The sequence below is a fragment of the Elaeis guineensis genome, chromosome 5, assembly GCF_000442705.2.
Source record: "Elaeis guineensis isolate ETL-2024a chromosome 5, EG11, whole genome shotgun sequence".
Lineage (NCBI taxonomy): Eukaryota > Viridiplantae > Streptophyta > Magnoliopsida > Arecales > Arecaceae > Elaeis > Elaeis guineensis.
In genome coordinates, this window is record NC_025997.2 from 112,993,498 (window position 1) to 113,016,830 (window position 23,333).

The 23,333-nt window shown below is 35.1% G+C and overlaps 1 protein-coding gene across 1 annotated transcript; it reads left to right on the top strand.

Annotated features, from left to right (window-relative positions):
- Positions 1-1,303: 1,303 nt before the first annotated feature.
- Positions 1,304-12,647, top strand: LOC105032899 (phenylacetaldehyde reductase). The gene is made up of 5 exons (XM_019846481.3): positions 1,304-1,685; positions 3,531-3,700; positions 7,713-7,875; positions 9,604-9,790; positions 12,323-12,647. The coding sequence occupies exons 1-5, from the start codon at positions 1,310-1,312 to the stop codon at positions 12,465-12,467; spliced, it is 1,041 nt and encodes a 346-aa protein (XP_019702040.2). The 5' UTR covers positions 1,304-1,309; the 3' UTR covers positions 12,468-12,647.
- Positions 12,648-23,333: the final 10,686 nt, after the last annotated feature.

Here is a 23,333-nt window from a genome sequence, read left to right on the forward strand (position 1 = left end):
ATCCATATGACCCAGGACTTGCCTACCATACCTATACGGACAGGTGCCTATTTCGACAGTACATCACAGCTAGGGGTGAGTATGGTTCGGTTTGGACCGGTTTCATGCTCAAAATTAAGCTGAACTAGTCCTAAATTGTTTGATATTTCTAGAAACCAAACCGGATCAATAAAAGATTGGAACCAAATCAAACTAACATGATTTAAACGGTCTGGTTTGGTTTGGTTTACTAGTTTATATTATTATTATTATCATTATTATTATCATTATTGTGATTTATAAAGATTTATTTTTTTTCATATAAGAGTACCATCAAAAGAATTTATGAAGTAAAATGATTTAAATTGACATAAGATATTATCACTTAATAAAATAAAATTTTTAAACAAACACCATCATTAAGGATTAAGATAAAGATCTTCAATATATTACAAAAAAAAATAAACAATCCAATAAGTAAGTCACTTTGGATTTAAGGTTAATCAACATAAAATTAAATTGATAAACAACATCATAAATCCAGAATTATTTTTTAATATATTAATACTCCAATATAAATAATACCTTAATCAAAATGACATTATTTTATTAAAGTCGATCCAGTTCGGTTTGAGAACAATTTTATTTACTGATAAACCTAAATTAATCCAAATCTATTTTTTATATATTAAAAATTAATTAAACCAAATTGAATAAAATTTTAAACTAAATCAAACCTGCGGTTTGGTTCGATTTCATCGGTTTGACCGGTTCAATTTTTGCTTATCTCTAATCACAGCCATCATTAAATACAATTTGCCTTCAACTCTATGTTTTTTTTTTTTTTCCGATCCTTTGGTTTGGGTGCCTTGTCCCCCTACGAAACTAAAAAATAAATTATATGTCATTTGTGTTGAGCATTCGGATCATATCTTTCATGCAAAAAAAATGATTGGCCTTCTTTTGCAATCTGGACCGTTGGATCACGTCCAGTAAACATTCCAAATTCCCACTTTCATGCACCTACGGATGTTGAAGTGTTTTTTTTTTGGGTACAGAAAAAGGAAGTTAGAGAGAGGCGACCTGGCGTAACCATCTCTCCTGGAGGTAACCATAGGGCTGTCAGGATATGCATCTTAGTATTTAATCGAAGCCCGACCTCTATCGTGCCTTGAATCTGGATCTTTTGATTGGACACAAATGGCCCGTTCCATTGGGTTTTGGGTTGCCATCCCGGTGGTGATGTTAAAATGGTTATTATGCAATCACATGAAGGAAAATCGGTACAAAAGATACGATGCAGCCGTTCAGCTTTCAACGGTAATTGCCTATGGTTTGGAATGCTCGTGCAAATCCAACGATTGATGTCGCGGAAAAAGGCTCAGTCATTCTTTCGTGCGAAAGATACGACCCAAACACAGTGACACCGAGAGAGAGCACCGGTGCTGTGCCATTTCTGTCTGCTTTCTCTATTGATACACCCGCTCCCGCCCGCTCCCGCCCTTCTATATGTCCACCCGTATGCCGAGTAGCGAAGCGAGAGCGAGCGAGAAGAGAGAAGAGAGAAGAGAGAAGAGAGAAGAGAAGGATGAGTGGGAATGGGAAGGTGGTGTGCGTGACCGGTGCGTCCGGCTACATTGCTTCCTGGCTCGTCAAGCTTCTCCTCCAGCGCGGATATGTCGTGCGCGCCTCAGTCCGGGATCTTGGTCCGTCTCTCTGTAATTCTGATTAATAGTCATGGTTCTGTAGCAATTGATATCCCTCTTATCCTCTTTCCTCTTTAGGGGATACAATTGCACACAAGGAGTGATGGAATGCTCCTATTAGTGTTTGTCGTTTCATTGATTGTTTTGCAATAGGTATGGTTATTATGACATCATCGCTGGAGGATTCAGGTCCCTGCTTGCTAAGATTTGTGGAATGATAGCCTTTAAGCCTCCTTGTTTTCTTAGATTCGTTTATGGCCCTGAAGCCATGATATGGTCGGATGGATCTTTTACCTTGTGTTTCAACCCCAGCTCAACGGGGTTGCAATTGTTTCTTTCAAATTTTCTTGACTTTGATTTGCTTTTTTTTTTTTTCTGAATTTGTTATATTTTTTCCATTAATCGTCATTGGATACTTTCTGCTGACATTTATCGATTGCATTTTTTACTTTGGATTTTTGTTGATGTTGTCTTGCCTCGTTCTTGACATGTTATATGATACAGGGGTAGCAATAGTGTGGGAAGTTCGGGTTTTAAGGATAGGTTGGCTGGGTCTTGTGAAATTTGCGGTAGGTCCTATCAGAGCACGAAACAAGATTAAAGGGTTTATAAGGAGCTTTGGTGCCTTTCAATTTAAAATGGTTACAACTTCTTAACAATAGAGTCGCGAACATGTAGAGTTGTCTTCTTTTCTTTCTTTTTTTTCTAAAAAAAAGGAAACATGCATCACATGCTCAGGATCAAATTAGCCTAAATTGGAATCATGATTAGATCCGTATGTGAGAGTTCTAAAGCATTGCTTAAAGAAAAATAAAGGATGTAGAACATGCAGGAATTTTCTTTTTGCAATAATATGTTCGTTTATAAAACATTATGATCCACTCATTTAGACTGTATATTTGCTTATTTAATTGCAGACTTGTTGTTGGTAGTTAGAAGAAAAAAAAAACGAAATATCTAGTGTAATGTTAAGTAAACTAACTTTAGCGGCAACATTTGTTGCTTAGAAGCAGGTTGAAGGCACAATGCTTCACTTTATTCTATATAAGAGTGCGACCTGTAGCTATCCCTTTGGTCATCACTTGTCTATATTATTCAACGTTCTCACTTCTCTAAGGCATCATATGTATCATATGGAGATTCACTTAGGAAAACAGCATCCACTCATCTTCCAATATTTGAGGAAGTATTGTCCATGAAATTGCCCATTGTATATTTGGGAACTAGTGTCCTAAAGAGAAAAAATAATCCTAATCATTTTTATATGGGACAAAATTTTGAAAAATTTGATAGGATTGTGAATTTTCTCTATTCAAATGTGTTTCATGGAACGAATAAAAAATGAGTGATTTACTATGAACTATCTGTGTTACATGTCTGAAGCCTACTTACAGCATTTGAATGATATTGGGCTTCTTGCAAGAGAGTTCTTCTATTTCAGTTGAGGCAGATTGAGGATGACATTGATTTCATTAAAACTATAGTAAGTTTAAAGAAGCACTCCTACTTTTGACTTAAATGATGACACCTTTTGCTATGCAATGTGTCTTTCGGTCATTCATATAAATATGCTTGTATCAGTCTTATGCATTGAACAGAAAATCCTAAGTTCTTGTATTCTTTGTTTACTTCTTCTTGTTCTGTCTCTTTTGCCTGAAAATTTCTATTATTCTTCTTTTAATGGATCATGGAGAAAAAAGGCGATATTCTGATCATGATCTAATTCTTTTGCAAAATTCTGTCGTTGATCCATGTCAAGCACTCATTCCACAACTTATCACCAAAAATTTTGCTAAAAACTAATTTTGGTCTCTCATCTTATATTTCTTATGTCATGTTTATTAGCTGATCCAAAGAAAACCGAGCATTTGCGTGCCTTGGAAGGAGCCAATGAGAGACTCCACTTGTTTAAAGCAAACTTGTTGGAAGAGGGCTCTTTTGATTCAGTGGTTGAGGGGTGTGAGGGTGTTTTCCATACAGCATCTCCTTTCTATGAAAATGTCACAGATCCACAGGTTCATATTATTATCTCTGTTACAAATACCATTGTTATTATTTTTTTCCATAGGTTTACATTTTTTCAATAATATACTGTTTAAATGTGCTCCTAATTTATTAGTCTTGCAAAACAAAAGCAGTATCATCATAATTTCATCATCTTTTTGTGCAAGCTTTGCTGTGTTGGGCTACAATTGGAGTGAATGCATTCTTTGTACTAAGTGAGTATTGAGACAGCAATCTAGTTAATACCACTGTTTTGAGACTAGGCTGGATTAGTCAGGTCTACCTGTTTGATTGGCCACCTGCTAGCTGTGGTGGGCTGGGTTAAGTTAAAATCTGTATCTAGCTGAAACCCATTTGAACCTATGAACTGAGTAGCTCAACTGTTTAAACCACCAAGTCAGCAACTTAATTTGACTTAGATTGGGCCAGGCCGTTTAACCTGAAACTTAATCTGCTGACCTCTCTCTTCTTCTCATTTGAGGCAATAGGAGCAAAAGATGACCAACAGTTGTACAGATTTGATGATCTTCTTCGCTATTCTAATGTTCTTTGATGAAGGTTGTTGCACTATAGAGGTTGAGGTGGTGGGAATAAGAGCTGGTTGAGGTAGCGGAACTGAAGGGATGGAGGTAGGGTCAAAAGTGAGTTGAGGCCGCAGTTTCAGAGGGAAGTTGAGGAGCTCATAGTGAAGTGGTTGAAGTGGAAAAATTGGAGTTCTATGGATGGGGCCAACAGGTTGTTGTAGCAATGATTCAGAGGGAGATCTAATTGGCATCAAATGCTGATAAGACAACATATAAGCAGGTTAAGGTGGCACCAAGCATGACTGAGGAGGCACCAAAGGATTGGAGAGGATAGGTTTAAAGATGTGAGTGGCAGAGGGCTGGAATACTGCTTTCCTAAAGATAAACAAAAGGTAGAAGTAAAATATGAAGAAAAATAATTCCTCGATGAGTTAAAGGACAAATATTCAAAATTTGGAGAACTAAGGAACTTGAAAACCCTATATGTAAAGGCATCAAACTATCTAGTACAATTCTAATTACTAAATATTCCTCAACCCAGCTATGAGTTATAGACTCTAATCATACAACTAATCCAAGAATATTAAAGATCTGAAGCTTAACCAGCTATGGACTTCTGAAATAACTCAAAAAGAAAAAGGAAAAAGGGTACACCCCCTGTTTGTTGCATCTATTTGTACAGAAACTCATCCTAAGTTTAGGGCTTGTGCTACAGAATTTTTTATTTTTTTTTAATATTCTGATTATGTATTTCTGCTTGAGATTTTTTTCATTTTTGCAACCTAGATTCAAATTCATGCACAGAATCTTCATGCAATAAAATGAGGCTGGCCATATGGATTTGTTATGTGTACTGACCTATGTCTATGCAATTCCATATTCTTCACTTGATGCTGCTTTTATATCTGCCCTCTTTATTCGCTTGATGCTGCATTCATATCTGGCATCTTTATCCATGCAGGATAATAATATTCAGCATAGATTAACTTTTTTCTTGTGCTGAAAAATTTGTGTGCCTAATTGAACATTTCATGCTTACTGCAACAACTTTTGTGCTCTTTCTTATGCTGTGTTATAATGCAATAGTATGTACGGGACTGGATAAAATTACTATAGATGGACTTCTTGCGTTCCTTTATTGTTTTCTGTCCAATGTGTCTTGGTGATATTCTTTATTTTCACTGTCCCAAATGACAGCAAGCTTTAACTTTTTTAACAGCATAGTCTTTCAATCATTCCTTTCGGCTGAGTTAATCGACCCAGCAGTGAAGGGAACACTCAATGTTTTCAATTCCCGCGTTAAAACTCCTTCGGTTGAAAGGGTGGTCATAACATCATCCATGGCTGCTGTTGTACATAATGGAAGACCACAAACTCCTGATGTGGTAGTTGATGAGACGTGATTTTTTAGTGCAGAGGTTTGCAAGCAGGCAAAGATACGAGCTGATACTAAGGTGTATCTTTTTCTTTTTGAATCATATTTGGATAGAGACAGCATGGAGGTTGTATGATAAAACATGGTGCAACATAAATTCCCCAAGAACATGTGCAAGAGATATTCATCAGAGAACACTACAAATTTTTTAAGTGATATCCTCTGTGGAGCAGATCATGTTTTTGAGTCTCATTATGTATGATTTGTTGGTGGCATGAATATGAAGTTTTAAAAAACATGCGATGCATGGATGTGGATCAAACATGGCATAGTTGTTGCACGGGTCACTGTCTGAAGGGGAGGATATGTGGGATTTGCTAGAAAAAGTAGCTTGGTTGTGGACTATATGCTCAATCCATTGGCCCTGGCTGGGGGAAGGCTACAGCCACTGTGTAGCCCACCTTCTAACATTTGGGTTGATCTATCAACAAAAACAATCAATACAAGCCCATGTTTCCAGTCCCACATTTAAGTAGCATGTATGCTCATGTATTTCAATTAACTAGCGTAAGAGAAGTATATGCATTTATGAATATGTCTAGTTGGCATTCTGCTACCTGGTATTATGGTTGGAGATGCCAAAATATAAATGATACTTCATGAATATTAGAGATTATTTAAATTTTTTCACCCTGGAAAAGGTTCCTTATAAGCATTATACAGTTTAAAGAGATCAGTAGTTCATTGTTGTTAGCATGTGACAAGCAATTAACATATATTTCATTGAGAAAAATGATTTACTGAAAACAACTTAAGTGTATTGAGATTTTTTTTGTTTTTTGTACTGTATGTTACTTTTTACTGAATCAAAATACCCTGACTATTGCCAAATTCGACTCCTATATCCATGTTTCTTCCACTTCAGCCTAGTATAATTATTTAGGTTCTTTCATATATATATATATATATATAATCCCAAAAGATATGCAATTGTGGAAAACATAAAACTCCCAAATGACATAGTTAAGACTTAAGATTGTTGTGAAGGTGAATGATTATTCTTATCTTCTATTGCTTATGCGATGATCATAGTTGCTAATTGTTTATCCCATTATCCCAGAGATGTAGTTGTATGCTTGAGCCACAGGTTCAAGACGTAAGGATCTGATCTTTCTGCAAATATACATTTAGATATCAAAAAGTTTTATGTCAAGAAGTTATATGCTTGTATGTTGATCTTTTTTCAATTTGGGCTCTTGCTTTTGTACTTCTGGACCTATAGATGACTATGATTTCCTCCGATGAACCTAAATTCCTTTCTCAGTTTGTCTTGGTTTTGGACTGAGGATTGCTCGCCTGTGGCACGAGCTTGAGCATAAACCCCATAACCAATAAGATAGCCTTTCCTACCAGTCAAGAGGCCTTCTAGTTTTCATGGCAGGGTTTTCTCTACATTTATTGCTAAAACTTGCGAATAGCAGAAATATTACACCAATTCATAGATGGTCCATATAAATATTCAGTTTCCTGTCATGAAACATATTTGTACATTGATTATCACACTTTAATTCATAAGCTGAACCTGCTTATTTTGCATAAGGCTTGTAGATTAAGGTACCTTTTATATCCTACAAGTGAAATCCACACAGTGCAAAGCATTGTGAGGTATGTTGAATTCTTTCAACATGATCTACAAGCTGACCAAATAAGTCGGATAAAGCTTGTTATTTGTGTTTTTTCCCTTCACATTTTTATTGCTTGAATTATTCTTTGTTCTCATTGTAATATGGTGTGAATTGATTATTAGTGAGGCTGTAGTCTGTTAAAATCTTACAGTTCATTATATTATGTTATAGATGAAGCTTTCTGGCAATACTGGTAATGCAGTGTGATATTTTATAAGATGAAAGAATAATTATGTTTAGTGTTTATATGCGGTGGCTTGAATCAAGTTTATGGTTATGCTCCTCTTTTAATGTCATACTAACTTAGAGGTTTTAGGTGCTATTTGTTCAGGAGTACTGCAAGTGGTAAGTGAGTCTATTTCTTGAGTTGTGTTGGACTAAACAAAGTTAGTGGTATCTGTTTCAAGAATTTTTTACCTAATCTCTCAGTTTCTATTAGATGTGGTATGTACTCTCAAAGACGTTGGCGGAGGAGGCTGCTTGGAAGTTTTCAGAGGATAATTCTATTGACATGGTGACAATAAACCCAGCAGCAGTCATAGGTCCTCTTCTGCAACCTACTCTAAATACGAGTGTTGCTGCAATCCTGAACTTGATAAATGGTATGTAAAATTCATGTTGCATATCATGTTAGTAGAATGCTGGTAAACAATAACCAGTACTTCTCTTTCAGTTTATCTACCTATAGTAAAGTGGGCATTTTTTGAACAAAATGAACCTCAGCTTGAAAGCACCAGGAAAAATTCTGACAGTTCTTATTGCTACTTAGGATGACTATGGTAAGTCTAGAGGTGCTTGCACACTTGAAGCCATGGGATTTGAAGCCTCATTCTTTATGTGCTCTATCATCAATGGAACTGTTGCACCTTTATCTAAAAGGAAGGAAAAGAAAATGTAACTTTGTTACCAAATTGGTCTCAGGGAACTATCAGAATTATTGTCCAAATAATCTCCCAAGATTTGGTTTTGGCAAAGAAATATTAATTGATAAAAGAAAAGTCAGTATTAATGCCATGTGTAAAGTAGCTTATGAGAGGGCTCTTAAACCATGTACCATTGATCATATATGATTTACCTTGAAAGCAGAACATTGACCTGAGATTCTAACAAAAGAAACATTCAACACATTTGATTTTTTTGTGCTGCTTAAATTCCTTTTAATGAGTTTATATAAGCTTCTGTTGGGGCATTGCGCTCTCATGGCATAATGATCCAGAGTTTCCTTCAATGATAATAACTGAAAAAACATCCAATAGAGCAAGCTGCTTACAACAGCAGCATCAGCAATGGAAAAAAAAAATTTTTCTTCCATTTTTAGCTCAACACTCCACAACAATAAGATGAGCTGCTTCCAGAAAAAGGGAAAAAACAGTGCCAAGAAAAAGAAAACATCTAAATATCAATAAGTCAAATGGAGGAACATGCAGCCAACATTTAACCGACAGTCTATTTAGATACAATATCACAACATCAGACGTGTTTGAAACCGACGTGGCAAGTTGTTTATGTTATTTGTTAAAAAATAGGTTAATGATTTAATAAAAATTATTGAAGTGAAAGTAAGTTGGCTCTTATATTTAAGCTTTGCCTATTGGGCTTTATTAATGGGGCTAGCTCCACTGTATACATGTGCACTAACATTATGTTTCTGTGGCTCTGATCTTTAATCTTTCCAGTTGCAGGTTCGAACCCAACATATCAAATTTGTTTTGTAGTTGATCTTTGATATAGTTTTTTATAATTTGGAGTGGAAAACTGTAAATAGCTATTCATCTTGTTAACCAGAACACTAATTATTAAATTAAACTCAACTCTACTAAACTAAGTCTTAATCCCAAACTGTTGAGGTAGCTACATGAATCTTTTTCCTCCATTCCACTCAATTAGTGCCTTACTTTCTGACGTATGTTGAGATAAACTAATTATTAAACTAAAAATATATGGAACAAATAAAGGAATGATATAAGACAAATAGCACGTTTCCCAAACCTTATATGTAATAAAATAGAACAAAAAAAAAAGAAAAAAATGGAAGAAAGCAAATGCCAAGATTAAGATCTAGTGGTTTTATCCAGAATGGGCCAAAATAAGTTGATATTTGTTCTGATGCGTAGCTTCATGGCAGTAAGCCTGACTATGAAACATCTCCAGAGACATGTTTTATTCATATCGAATTTTGAATCATGCTTCTCATTGAACTCTTTGATATACTTCACTTGAGTGTTATAAGCATGCTCTATCCAATCTAGATAATATTTTTCGATAAAATTTGTTTTGTTGATGGAGGAAGAGAATTAAATTCTAACTATTTCCTCTTGAACTGTTTCTAGGATCCTGTTCCTATCCAAATACAAGTTTGGGGTGGGTCAATGTGAAAGATGTTGCCATGGCACATATTCTGGCATTTGAGGTTTCCTCAGCAAGTGGAAGATATTGTTTAGTAGAAAGAATTGCTCACTATGCAGATGTTGTGAAGATTTTGCGTGAACAATATCCTGCTCTTAAACTGCCAGAAAAGTAAGTTACTGTTTTCAGTGGCATTGGATTTATGTAATTGTTAATCCATATGTTTTAGAAACCATATTGTTTTCAAGAAAAATAACTCTTTCGTTAATTGCTTTTTTTTTTTTTCCTCTCATTGCAACTATGCAGTTTCTCTGCATTTTTCTCAATATTTCTGTCTTGCTTTTTTTATGTTCTTGTCTGTTCAATATGTCTATACTGTAAAAGAAAGTTTTGTAATAGCCTAGTCTTAGAACATGTATTGTTGTTCTTGGATTATGACGGTATGTCATAGCTTTTTTTTTTTGATCATTTCCCATTTTTATCTAGAATCTAGCAATTCATTGCTTTCTCACCCTTGGCCAAGCTGCAAACTCTATCCTTATTGAGGTTGCAAATTGTCTCTGCATATAACAATATGCAACCAAAGAGGGGATGAGCATGTGAAGTGTTGCAGCAATAGCGACTTATCTTGTGAGAAATGGAGTAGTCTTTACATATTTGCCGGCATCCTTTGTCCAACAAAAACATTTCTAATATGTTCCTCAAGTGTCATGCCATTTGATGCACTAAGTAAATATTTTATTGAGTTTTGAGCTCATAGACATAACCTCTGATTTTAATCTGCTATGGGTTAGTGCTAACTGCTTGACATAAAAATTTTGTTTTCTGTTTTACAGCTTAATTGTTGTATTTGGGTCACATAATTTCATAGAAATCTGGCATGTCCAACGAATGATGGTTATTCAACTACCAAATTTGCTTTTTGTCATGATCGTGTGAGTCAACAGATGTAGAGCTACATTTGATTATTTACCAAGTATGCAATTAAAGATTTAGCTCAAAACGAAGAGATGTCGGATCACATCAAGACTTTGTATAACAGATTGAATTCCTGTTGAGAATTACTAGTTTATCCAAGTTGTTCCACTTGGTTTATCATACCTAAGCAGAGTCAAGGAAGTATAAACCTATTTGAGCTTTATTCGAGCATATTTTTACTAAAACCACATAGATTTCATCACAAAAATCTAACCCTGATTTTTGGAGTGACATTGCTTTGTACTCTAACTTGAAAGCTTTTGTTCCTATCTACAATAATAAATGATTATGTATGAGCATATTTATTTTTTATCTATATCACCTTATCAAAATATTGATACATGATTCCAAGAAGAAAACTCTAATTCATGCTAATCTATGTTTTAGATCTCCCATTCTTTTTCCTAATTTTTTTGTATATACCCTTTTTTTGGTTTTCTTTCTTTTTCCCTTTGCTTAAACTCAAAGGTATTAGTTTTCTAGCTTTGGTAAATTTAAGCTGAAACTAGTCTAACTTGTGAGGAAAAGCTGAAACAATTTGATATATTATCTACTAATATGTGATTGTTAAATGCAGCCAAGCACAATAACTGCAGATGCCGTGCTTAATTGTCCTTTTGCACTTTATGTAGTGTCTACTTATTAGCAGCAGGGTTTTTAGGATGACCTTCTGCCATCTATTGGTGATCTCTCTCTCTCTCTCTCTCTCTCTCTCTCTCTCGGTGTGTATGTTCTCTCTCTACCACCTTCTTGGCATCACCTTATTTGCCCAAAGTACCATAGATACTACTATTTGCTTGACACTCCATTGGACATGACTTTGTGCTTGTCTCTTCTTGGGAGCTTGTTGGACCTCACAAGCTTTGTCCAAGATTCTCTTAGGTTCAAACTTGTCCTTTTTAATTTCCTCATTTTATCTTTAGCCATCTACATCTCCCAAGTCATAAGAAGCTTTGGCACAGAAAATGAAAATCTAACAAGAAGTAGCTCCAACCATAACCTGGAAACTACATATGATGCTTTCTCTTCTTCTGCATTAGGCCATTCCAATGCCCTAATTATCTTGGACCTTCTCGGGTTGTATATTGTAGCTGTTTATAATGTTAGTTTAAAGTTTTTTTACTTACAAATATGGATAACCATCGATTTGGCAATCTTTCTTGCATGATCAAATCCAAATTTTAATGGAACATCCTATTCTCTAGCTTAAGTTTGCTACTGCTAGGCTCTGCTTAATCTGTAGCATTAATGTTACCTCCCCATTGATAGAAAAACCTGCATATCTTATTGAGGAAGATTACATCCATGTGTCTATAATTAAATGTTTGCCACGTATTAGCTATAAGTTATGGATTAACTAATGAACATGTTTTTAAACAATTTTTAGTTTGGACACTATGATAATAAAGCACAAGTATCATGCTTGATTAATCTTCCTTAATCTTCTATTATTCATATCTTTGAAGTATCAAATAAATGCTGAAATATTTTTCCAAAGTGCAGATATATATTTTTGTATTAACCTCTACTTCTCCTCCATCAACTTGTTCTCTACCTTTCCTACTGTGGAAAGGTTTGGGGCTGCTTTTTATTCAGTCATTCCAATTACTAGTTCTTGAAGAGGGTTTTAATGAGTTACCGTTCAATCTAAATGTACATCTCTACTTAAATAAAGCTCTCTTTTTCAAACTCATTCTCTGATCGTCACGCTTGATTTGCTGGCAGATGCGCAGATGACAAGCCCTTTGTGCCAATATACCAAGTCTCAAAGGAAAAAGCAAAAACCTTAGGCATTGATTATATTCCTCTAGAGACAAGCATCAAGGAGACTGTCGAAAGTTTGAGGGAAAAGGGGTTTGTTAGTTTTTAAAAATTGGCTGGTGCAAGTTAAAGCTCACCTAATTAGTTGAGACAATGCTTAATGGCGCTACAAAGACTATGAGATACTTTAGCTCCACTGAACCAAGAGAACTTTCAACTTTGTTTTGTGCAACTGTGCAACCTTTGCTTTATTTATTGCTAAGACATTTTCTAGTAGATATTTTTATAAGTCCACTATGTTTGATTGTGTTTCCATGCCTGGTAGTGGTGTTTTTCTGGCCATGGTTTTTTTTTGCTAAAATATAGTATCTGCTGAATTCCCCTTGACTTTCCTACACTTCCTATGGCAGGAAGAATGTCATGCCATGCCTTCCTCTGCTACGGTTTCTGCTGACAAAACTATCTTATTAAAGTATCATTGTTATTGTTATTGGCTATCATAATGAATATATTGGCTGTTAATTGCTGTCAATGTTATTTGCCAAAATAACTGTTGGTATATTATGGTGTTATTTTTTGGATAGCTTCTACAACATTCTTAGTAAAATACAATAATAGTTTGTTCTCTAAACAAGGAAAACATCAAGTGAAGGTTTTGGATATCTATTATGCAAACAATGTTATGGTGCAATAAGGGCTGTTATTTGAACGCATGCCAAATATTGTGCAACTTAAGTTTGGGAATCATAAATAATTCCTTCATAATTATTCCTATATGAGAAATGTGGAAGAAAAATTACCGTATTGGCTACCTAAGTTCTTGTTCTATTTAAGCTCACCCACGAAACAAGTGCATAAATGGATCATCGGAAAGGGATGCACAGACGGACCTTCTGATAATCATGATTTCGATAGTCACGATGGAGATTTCAACCTAAAAACATAATGGCACTTGAGGCTCACTGCTGGCACCTGTTTTTGTTGGCTATTGGTTATAGCACATGCTATTGATTTTAATTTTGTTTTGTCTTTCATAAAAAAATATATATATTGTTTTTCTAACATAATCTTATAAACTTTTTGATTAGCAACCGTTGATAATTAATTGATACGCTACCACTTGTCTTATTCCAACTTTACACCTTCATATCTTTTTGCTATTTTAGATAGCGAATCTTTTATTGCAAATGAAGATTAGTGCAATGCACGGAAGGTGAGCATTATGTGGAGTCCACTCCTAGAATAGCATGTCGATATCTGTTGACCACTCAGCAGTTCTATTATTTAATATTTTAAAAATAATAATAATAATAGCATAGGTTAAAAATAATGGATTGAGTGGTCAAGCGGTATCAGATTATTTGAGACTACGATAGTACGATTGGCAAAGTTGCGTGCTAATATATGCTAGAAAATTCTGAAGGGATTCTTTAATAGTGGTTTGGTGGTTATCAAGTTCATTAAACATAAGTACCAGGTCCTATCCATTGATTCATGACTGCCAGGGAACAAGGGCAGTGGGAATAAAATTCATATGGGGTAAGTACCTCAGAAAGAAATATGAAGCGAATTTTTAATTTTACAATCAGTCCTCTGATGCTAAGGTTGCAAATAGATTGAATTGATCTTATCTGTATAGATCCGATTCGAATTATTTTAAAGGATCCACAAATTTAGGTCGGATTTCAAAATTAGACCCATTCTATTTTTTCGATCAAGTTTGGATTTACTAAATTTTGATTCGATCCGTTCTGATCCGATTTTAAAGTGGAGACTTTTGAGTTGATTTGAATCTTGAGATAAATGATCCAATCCAATCTAATCCGAATCCAATACAAGACTCGAACATTCATCTGAATGGCTGAAGCCAAACCCATCCCGAATCTCTCTTTCTCAACCTCTTAGATGCTCTTTTAAAATAAAATAATACTCTCTTTCCATCTCTAACCGCTCTTCTCTCCATCTCTAGGCTTCTTTCTATCCTAGATCAATCTCCCTTCTCAAAAAGCAAATTTTTGTACCAACGACATTTATTGCTGTTTTATTAAAGTCATAGTATTGTAAAATAGGAATTCTTAACATCTAGATACAAAAATAATAAGATAAAAGGTAATTTGGCATATTACTTAGCTTTAGGTTTTATTACATCTTATCTCATAAATTTCTTCTTCTAATCTATTTAATGAATTTCTTTGATCTTAGTTCAGATATTTTTATCTTGTGATTTCAAATCTATATTCTTTTTATTTTATTTATTATAACTCATTATTTTATGTCGAAAACTTACAAGTTTAATTATTTATATCAGCATTTGCAAATTTTTATTGACATTTTTGAATTTTTTCACATATGTAAACAAAATTGGATTTAGTCTCTCATAATTATAGGTGTATCTTAAACATTTGTGGTCAATTTTCTGATCTGATAAACTTTTTTGAAGCTAGCTTTTTTAGGATGGTATGTCACAAGCTATAAAAAGGTAATCTTTATTGTGCTGCTTGAAAGATTAAGACATATAGACTCCTGAAAAAAAATTGAATGGGTAAGTAAACCCCATGCTATTATTTATATATATTTTTTATTATTCTTTCTTATAATTTCTAATATTTGATTGCAACTTGTGCACATATTCTTCTCCTCAAAATTGACATTATTTGCAATTGAATATAATAAGCTTTTCAATCACTTGCTTCCTATAAATGAAGAGAAGAACTGGTTCATTAATAAAAGAGTTGGTTATGTTCGATAGTAGTGTAAATAAGGTTGCTTATAGATCCTCTACTTATTAATTTTGTTAAATATAATCCGGACCCGAACCGATCCAGATCCAGACCCGAACCAAATCTGTATTTTATGGATTAGGGCTGGGTTGTGCATGGACCCGATCCGACTCGAATGACTTATTGGATCAAGAAATTTGGTCATGAACCTCACCTTATATAATCCAATCTTCTATTGTACTGTATTTGGATCCAATATTCAAATTCAATCAAGAAATCGGATCGGATTGGGGTGACTCATGATCCGATCTGATCCGACCCTTTTGTACCACTACCTAATACCTATTTAAAAGTAGAAAGCTAAAAGTAAAAAATTTTTTTTACTAATGGAATCATCAGTCTCGTGATTCAAAAAAAATATAGCATTCCTTTTTTTCTTCATTTTCAAAACACACTTTTTATTAGTATATACCATATGGTCAGATCATACATGCTAAGCAAACTAATAATCAAGCAAATCAATACAACCTCTAGACAAATCAATACACAATTTCTTCAACATGAAATTTACTGGTATATAATAAATGGATAAGTGATACATACTTAACAAATTAGCATTTAGCAATTGAACATATACCTTCAAACAAATTAGTATATAATTTTTAAAGCATTATATTCATCAATATATATAGTATAAATAAGTAATACATATTTGTCGACTTCCTGATACATATTATAAGCTTTTTTGATATATATATATAGTAATGATCTAATACACACCTCTAGTTAAACCGATATATAGTTTCCATAATATGCTTTTTAATAGGAGGTGTGTGTGAGTTAGATCATTAACAAGCATGTATTAAAAAAATTTACAATATGTATTTGTGTATTATCTAGTCATATAGTGTATATTAGTGAATATAATATTTCAAAAATTAAATATCAATTTACTTGAAAATGTGCATTGGGTTGCTAGATAACTAGTGCTAAGTATGTATCATATGTCCATGTATTATGTATTGATGAACTTCATATTTTAAAAACTATATTAATACATTTAAAAGTGTGTATTGACTTACTTAATGATTAATTTAATTTGCTCAGTATGTATTATATGATCGTGTATTATATACCGATGATTACTATGTTCTGATAACTGTACACTATTTATTTAGAGATGTATATTAATTTATTAGATGATTAATTTATTTGATATATATTATCTGATTATATAGTATGTATCGATAAAAAAATATTTTAAAATTAATAAGGAAAAAGAATGTCATATTTTTTTAATTACATTAATGGCTCTTTTACTAAAATAAATATTTGATTTTTATGTTCCTCCTTTGGAATGGACATTTGGAAAGATGTGGTAAAATTAGAAGCCCATACTATAATATTTTTTATGGTACTTGCACGCACACTGTGATAGATATTCCTTCTAGATTTTATATATTTTATTTTTTGATTTTTATGGCTGTATTAACTCTTGAATGATATGACATATTTTGATTTACTAAAATTTTGAATGTTTAAAACTTAATAGTACTATATTGCTTGTACTTTTTGTTTGAACAAGTTAAACAAAATATCAAAAGGAACAATTTATTAACATATGTTAGAGAAAAAGCATGCGAGGATGCCTATTTTATTGATATACTACACAATAGTTACAACTAAACGTACATGATGACGTCTTGGTAGGAAAGCATAAAAGAGAATCATATATATATATATATATATATATATATATTATAAAATAGAGCAAATGTATTTCTGCATCTCCATCCATCATATGGGCATGTCTCTGTCTGCCACGTGTGTACAAGAGAAAAAAAGTCAGGAGCAAACGCATCATAAAAAAGTCAGGAGGAGATGGGTGAGGGCTCGGTCAGGCCATTGATGGAGACGCACTCCGTCCATCATTTTTCACCGACAGAGGTGGGGATAATAATAGCGGAGGCATTCGTGGAGGTAGGAATAACAATGATGGAGGCATCGATGGAGGCGGAGATGACGACAGCGGATGACAATGGTGGTGGAGGCATTGGCGGAGGTGAAGGGTTTTCGGTAGTGAGAAAGGCCGCCAAAAACCACCCCTTGCACCCTCACTGTACCTACCGCCGCTCCCTCACCGCACCCACTGCTGCTTTCTTACGGGATTATCGGGGCAAGCCAAACCACTATTGGCCCTCATGGCAATGGAAGAACAGCAGGATTACTGCATTTTTTAGATAGAAGGAGATTGAGTGCAGAGGCAAGGTGTGTCGAAAGAGCTTCCCATCTGGTTGGTCGCTGAGCAGCCATATGAGGTCCCACATCCACAAGATGATGGTAAGGAGGAGCCGACGGCAGAGTGGGAGGAGGAAGCGTGGGGTGAGGAAAACGTTCCATGATGGAGAGGTGTCTCGGAGGTGGGCTTGGTGGGAGTATGGGAGCGAGGCAAGGATCACCACTATGAGGTCATTGGGGAGGCCAGCTATTAGGGTCTGGGTCTCACTGGGTGGGGACTAGGGTTCTGACATTAGCAGAGGAGGAGGCCATGGGTCAAAGATTGGATCCGAAAGTGCAGTTCTGTGTCTTTCCAATCCTGACCTCCTAACACCTTTCTCTGTCTTCGATCACCACCACTACCACCCTAAGGGTTTGGACTCAACCCTTCCCAGCTCCTCCTTTTTGGATCCATTGACGGAGAGAGAGGAATTGTTCCAGAAAAAAAATGATGATATCAGTAGATCCTATTTTTTTAAAAAAATTAAAATAAAAAAATATTAATATTAAATTAAAAAAGATTTTGAACTATCGTATTTGGTAAGACTATGACTAAACATATTATGATATCTAATCTAATATATCTAATATATATATATATAAATGGAGGTCTCTCAATGGAGAAGCCTCCGTTTAACACGTGGGTATTTAAAAGCAAGGGGAGGGAGCCATGTGGATCGCCCAAGCTTCTCTATTCAAGCCGAGCTCTCACAACTCATTAATTGGAGGTATACTCACCAAGATTCTGATTAAAACTATCATTTATCATTATATTGCTATATTTTTATTCCATCTTGAGCTCGAAGATGCTGTGGCCATTGATGGTAGCAGTGGCTGACAGTTGATATTGTTAACTTTACTATTGAAAGAGTTGGAGGGTGTGCGAGAAGAGGATTGAAAGAGAGAAGAATGAGAGATAGAAAAGTTTAAAAAATAATTAAAAATAAAAATAATAAAAAATTATGAATTTATAAAGGAGCTTTACGGAATCAAAGTTGTTGATTATCACAAGATTTATCTGAGAAAAAATAATCACATATCGTGCATCGCACGAGATTCTAAGCTAGTATGGATAAAGATTAAAACAGGATACAAGAAAGTAGAACCACCAATTTATTAATTTTGAGTAAAAATATTTTCTAACATCTGTGCATTATATTAAATAAATTATTATGCCTCCAATCTAAAATTATAAGCTGTAGTTATTATAATTATTGCATACTCATAAAAAATTCTATTAAAAATTCTCAAAAGATGAACTTTTATTGATTATAGACCGCTTTCTTATGGGCTATATTGTCGTCTGAATGAATGGTTAAGGTGCCCATGATTATCTATGATCATATTATTTTGGGTCCTATTATTTTAGTCATATGCTATAACAGATATAGGTGTAGGTCTGATTCATCTAATGGGCTCTATTATGAGTGGCCTCATTAACATTACTAGCTAAACTAAATCTTCACTCCACTCTTATACATATCTATCTGTAGAGAAATTCTAAGACATTAAGATCTTTGTGTTTCTAGAGCGAACCTATTCTATTGAGGACATAAATATAAAATAGAGATGAAGAAAAAGATCTATGCCATCATTATTGATTTTTTTCGTAAGATATTAAAACCGTGATCGCTCAAAATCTCAAAATATGATTCATTAATAATGATGATGATGATTATTATTATTATTATATTTTAGAAATTTATTTTTGAATAAATTTTTTTATATTCTAACTTTTTGGATAAGATTCATTAAAAAATTCTTAATAATTGTTATCAAGCCCGTATTTATTGAGAATTAGAATAATGAAAAGAAATCAATCTATTTGGTCCAATCAAAAAAAAGGAAAAAAGAAAAAGAGAAAGAGGAATTTTGGTGAAGGGCTGGCGGTTATCGCTGCCGTGCCCTCCTCCTCTTTCCATGGCCTGATTGCAAGCCACCGTCCGGCAGGTGGTGCGGCGATCGGGACAAGCCGACGGTGAGGGACCGGTGATCCTCGTCCGGATCCAAAGATCCAAACACAAAAAAAAAAAAAACAAACGAAAGGGAGGGACGGCGGTTCCCGCCGCTGTGACCTCCTTCTCCTCCCTTGCGGTTATTAAGAGTGGCCGTCCGGGCAGGCGGCGGAGATCCTGATGGGCGGTGGCGGTTCTCCTCCTCCCTCCCATCCTCCTTTGAAAGTTCAAACAAAAAAAAATTGGTACCACCAGCTTCCGTCCCTACCGACGGTGGGCGGCGTAGAGGAGCCGGCGACCGGTGGATGTGGCCAGAGAGGGGCCGATGGTCTGCCTATTGAGGCTTCCCGCCGGCCGCCGGACCCAAATAAGGAGAAAGGGGCACCGGTTCCGGCACCCTTTCTCGCCGCAGGGTTGCTAAGAAGATAGGGACATGGGTTTCGGGTTTGCGGGTTTTGGGTTTTAACGTACAAACCCAGATCCAATACTTTAAGGAGGTGTTTGGTTGGGAGGAGTGAGGATCCAAAATTGAAATCGAAATGAATGACTTTCATTCCAATCGTTTGATTGGGAGAAGTCCTTTTCGATTCTGATTTCAAGATGAAATGAGAATGGCTCAATCTATGTAGAACTCAATCCCTACTCTCCTCTATATATTCAATTTTATATTTTAATTTTGATTTCGATTTCGATTTTGATTTCGGTCATAAACCAAATATTTTGAAGGATTTAATCATTCTGATTCTGATTCCAAACCATTCTGATTCCCATTTCCATTCTGATTCTGTTGCCCAACTATGCAATCCAAGAAGAGAGGGTGAATTAGATTTTAAAAATTTAAAATTAATTTAGAACCACAAGGATTAAAGTAATAAAAGGCAAATTAGTTGAAGTGAGTGATTTAAGCAAAGTGAAGATATTAGATGCAAGAGTGCAAAAAAGAAAAGAAAATAAGATAGAGAATAAGTAAGCACACCATAAACAATCAATATTTATAGTGGTTCAGTGCCAACCTTGCACCTACATCCACTCCTCAAGCTCCTACTTGAAAATTTAAATTCACTAAACCGTATTCAACAAGAATACAACGTCGGTATCTCTGACTCTAACTATCGCAAGCTAGAATACTTATTTTTCGGATACAAGCCAATCCAATACAATCCGATTCAAGGTTCGGATCAACCTTTCCATATTTTGGAATCCTTCCAAAACTAAAGATCAACTCAAAAATAGAGTATAACAGTTAATCACACGGAAAATACAAATATAGCTCCTTTAATGAGCAAATAAAGCTTTAAATACACTTTACACAACAATAAAGAAGCTTTTCTGATTCTCCTCAAGATTGTTCAAGACTTGAATGAGCTGTGAATTTAAAAATGAAAGCTTCTTAACTTCGAGAGAGCTTTTTGCGTAGGGCTGAATTGAATGCTTGAAATCCTCTTCAAAATCTCTTTTATTCCCTCCTTTAAGTGCCTTTTATAACTTCACTTGATGGTGGAGAGTAATCTGAGTAGTTTTAGAGCCGTTGGAGATCATTAAATGAGCATTAAATACGCTAAAATGAGCTAAAAAATTAGCCGTTTCGGAGTTTTTTCATCGCAGGGATTGACTCATACACATGAGTCGACTCATGGGGTCGACTTCTGTGGCACAGAACAGAAAATGACTATTCTGTAATTTTGGCATACAGCAACAGAGGTCGACTCATAGGATCGACTCATGCACAGGGTCGACTCATGGGGTCGACTCAATTGGGTGTGCCAGCCAAAAAATTAATGTGTCGTTCAGCTCCTTTTGATATGAGTCGACTCATGGGGTCGACTCAATTTTATAAATATGATTTTCTTTCAAAATACACATCCAAAAATATTGAGATTGCCTCCAAAAGATCACAAATCTTCTGTTCTTGCTATTGAGGCTTTCGAGTTAGGACTTGATGAAATTATGATTTTGCCTCTGAAAAATAATAAATTTTTTTTTAAGCCAAAATAATTAGTAACCCCCTCAAATACTTTGTAATCATCAAAATCAATTCAAGGAGCAACAATCTTCCTCTTTTTGAAGATGACAAAATACTTGAGCAAAAGCAGAGTATAACATATATAAGGCATTGAACATGAATTTCAAATTTATGAGGATGCATCACTTAAACATCATAGTCAGTTATTTAAATGAAATGCATCATGAGTAGTTTGAAGATCAATTTGAAATTTGCTTATTAGATCATTTGCTTTGAAAATTACTGATAATTTTGGTTCTTTGACATATTTGCTTTGATAATTTTGCTTATTGCTCTCGATTCTATTTCTGTATTGCTTATTGCTTGATCTCGATTTTTGATTCTCTACTCTCCCTTTTTGACAGCATCAATTAAGATCTTAAGAGATTTTGAAAAGAAAAAAAAAAAATGATAACATAAAGGATATATTTTCTCTACTCTTCTTTTTTAATATCATATTTTATTTCTTTACTCCTCTTTCATTGTTTATTTCTCTACTCTCCCTCACTATAGCAATCATAAAAGATATATCAATTTGCTCATTTAGAAGATATTGCTAATCATGATATTTCATCACACATATATGAGTCATTTTTCATATCTTATAATTAAAATATTTTAATTGATCCCATTCATAAATATTAATCCAAAGTATTCATTGAAATTCAAAGCATAAAAAATGTATATATCAAAATGTGACTGAATACATTAAGTCAAAATACATAGATCATACAAAAATCATGGATAACAACTATCTAAGAGTTAATCAGCCAACAAAATACAAAGGCCATAAGATAGATCCTGGATAAAAATAAAAAAAAGATTAACTATTCTAGATCGAATAGATATTATGGCTGGAGTCATCAGAATCAGAAGAATCAGAGATATGATGAGGAGATGTAGGATCAAATCTATGGGCACGACCTCGACCACGTCTGCCTCGACCACGAGTAGAAGTACCGGCACGAGTAGAGAGGCGAGAGGATCCTGGAGCCTGGAAAGCTATGGACTGTGTTAGGAGAAAAAGTCTGATGGTGTCCAATTATTCTAAAGCTCTCGACATGGACTGCATCAAAGTACCAATCTGAGTAGAGACAGTCTCACTGGAGCCCCTGATTTTTCTCCTCAAAAAGTCAAATCCACCCTCCAAAACTTTCTGAAGTCTAGCCACCTCTGCAGACAGGTTGGAGACCTCTGTGATGTCCTCATGCGGCTGAGGATGGGCTAAAGCTAATACTTGCCTCTGCAAATCTAGAACTCTATCCGTTAGTCTCAGAACACATCCCTCAAGCTCCTCAAGTCGTACAGACTAAGCTGTGAGCATCTGAAAAATAGTAGAGATATGAGGGATCAAAGTCTGATCTGAGTCATCCTGGGATGTCGACCTCTGAGCAAAGACTGAGGTAACAAACTACTGAGATAAAATGGACGCAATACGCTGAGACATCAGTTCAATCTGATCATCTGCAAGTCTGAACTCTGAAGGATGTACTCTACATCCTGACTGTGGAACTGAAGCATGCCTCCTCACTGACTCTGAGGGACCAGCCTCGTGATCAGACATGAACTGAATATCAGGAGATGCTCTATGATCACGAGGAGATAAAGACAGTCTCTCCTCCTCTGCTCTCTCCTCAACACCCTTTGACCAACCGCCATCAGTCTTTGAAAAACCCACGCGGTGCAGTGTGTGGTGGTTGATGGTGTCAGAATGAGATAATCTGACAACTGCCTCCCCCTCAAAATTGACTTCGAACCTCCTAAAGATCAGGGTAAGTGCCATACCATAAGGCAAGTGAGCCTTAGACCTGTTCAGGATCTCCCTAATGGCCTCAAACATTAAAGCAAGAAGGTTCAAGGGGTCTCGGTGATCATATGGTATATGATGCAAATATCCCTACTAGATAAGAGGTCATGTCTGCCACTCCTAGGGATAAACAATTTGGTTACCATGTGATGTAACAGCCTCATCTCAACAGAAAGAATTTTTGCTTCTAATTTATTCAAACTTTCAGTAAAAG

What these genes read in the sequence shown, in the direction of transcription:
- LOC105032899 (XM_019846481.3), top strand. Translation starts at nt 1,310, where the DNA reads ATGGTTTGGAATGCTCGTGCAAATCCAACGATTGATGTCGCGGAAAAA. An exon ending in CGCCTCAGTCCGGGATCTTG is followed by an intron (nt 1,686 to 3,530) that starts GTCCGTCTCTCT and finishes CATGTTTATTAG; the next exon opens with CTGATCCAAAGAAAACCGAG. An exon ending in GCTCTTAAACTGCCAGAAAA is followed by an intron (nt 9,791 to 12,322) that starts GTAAGTTACTGT and finishes ATTTGCTGGCAG; the next exon opens with ATGCGCAGATGACAAGCCCT.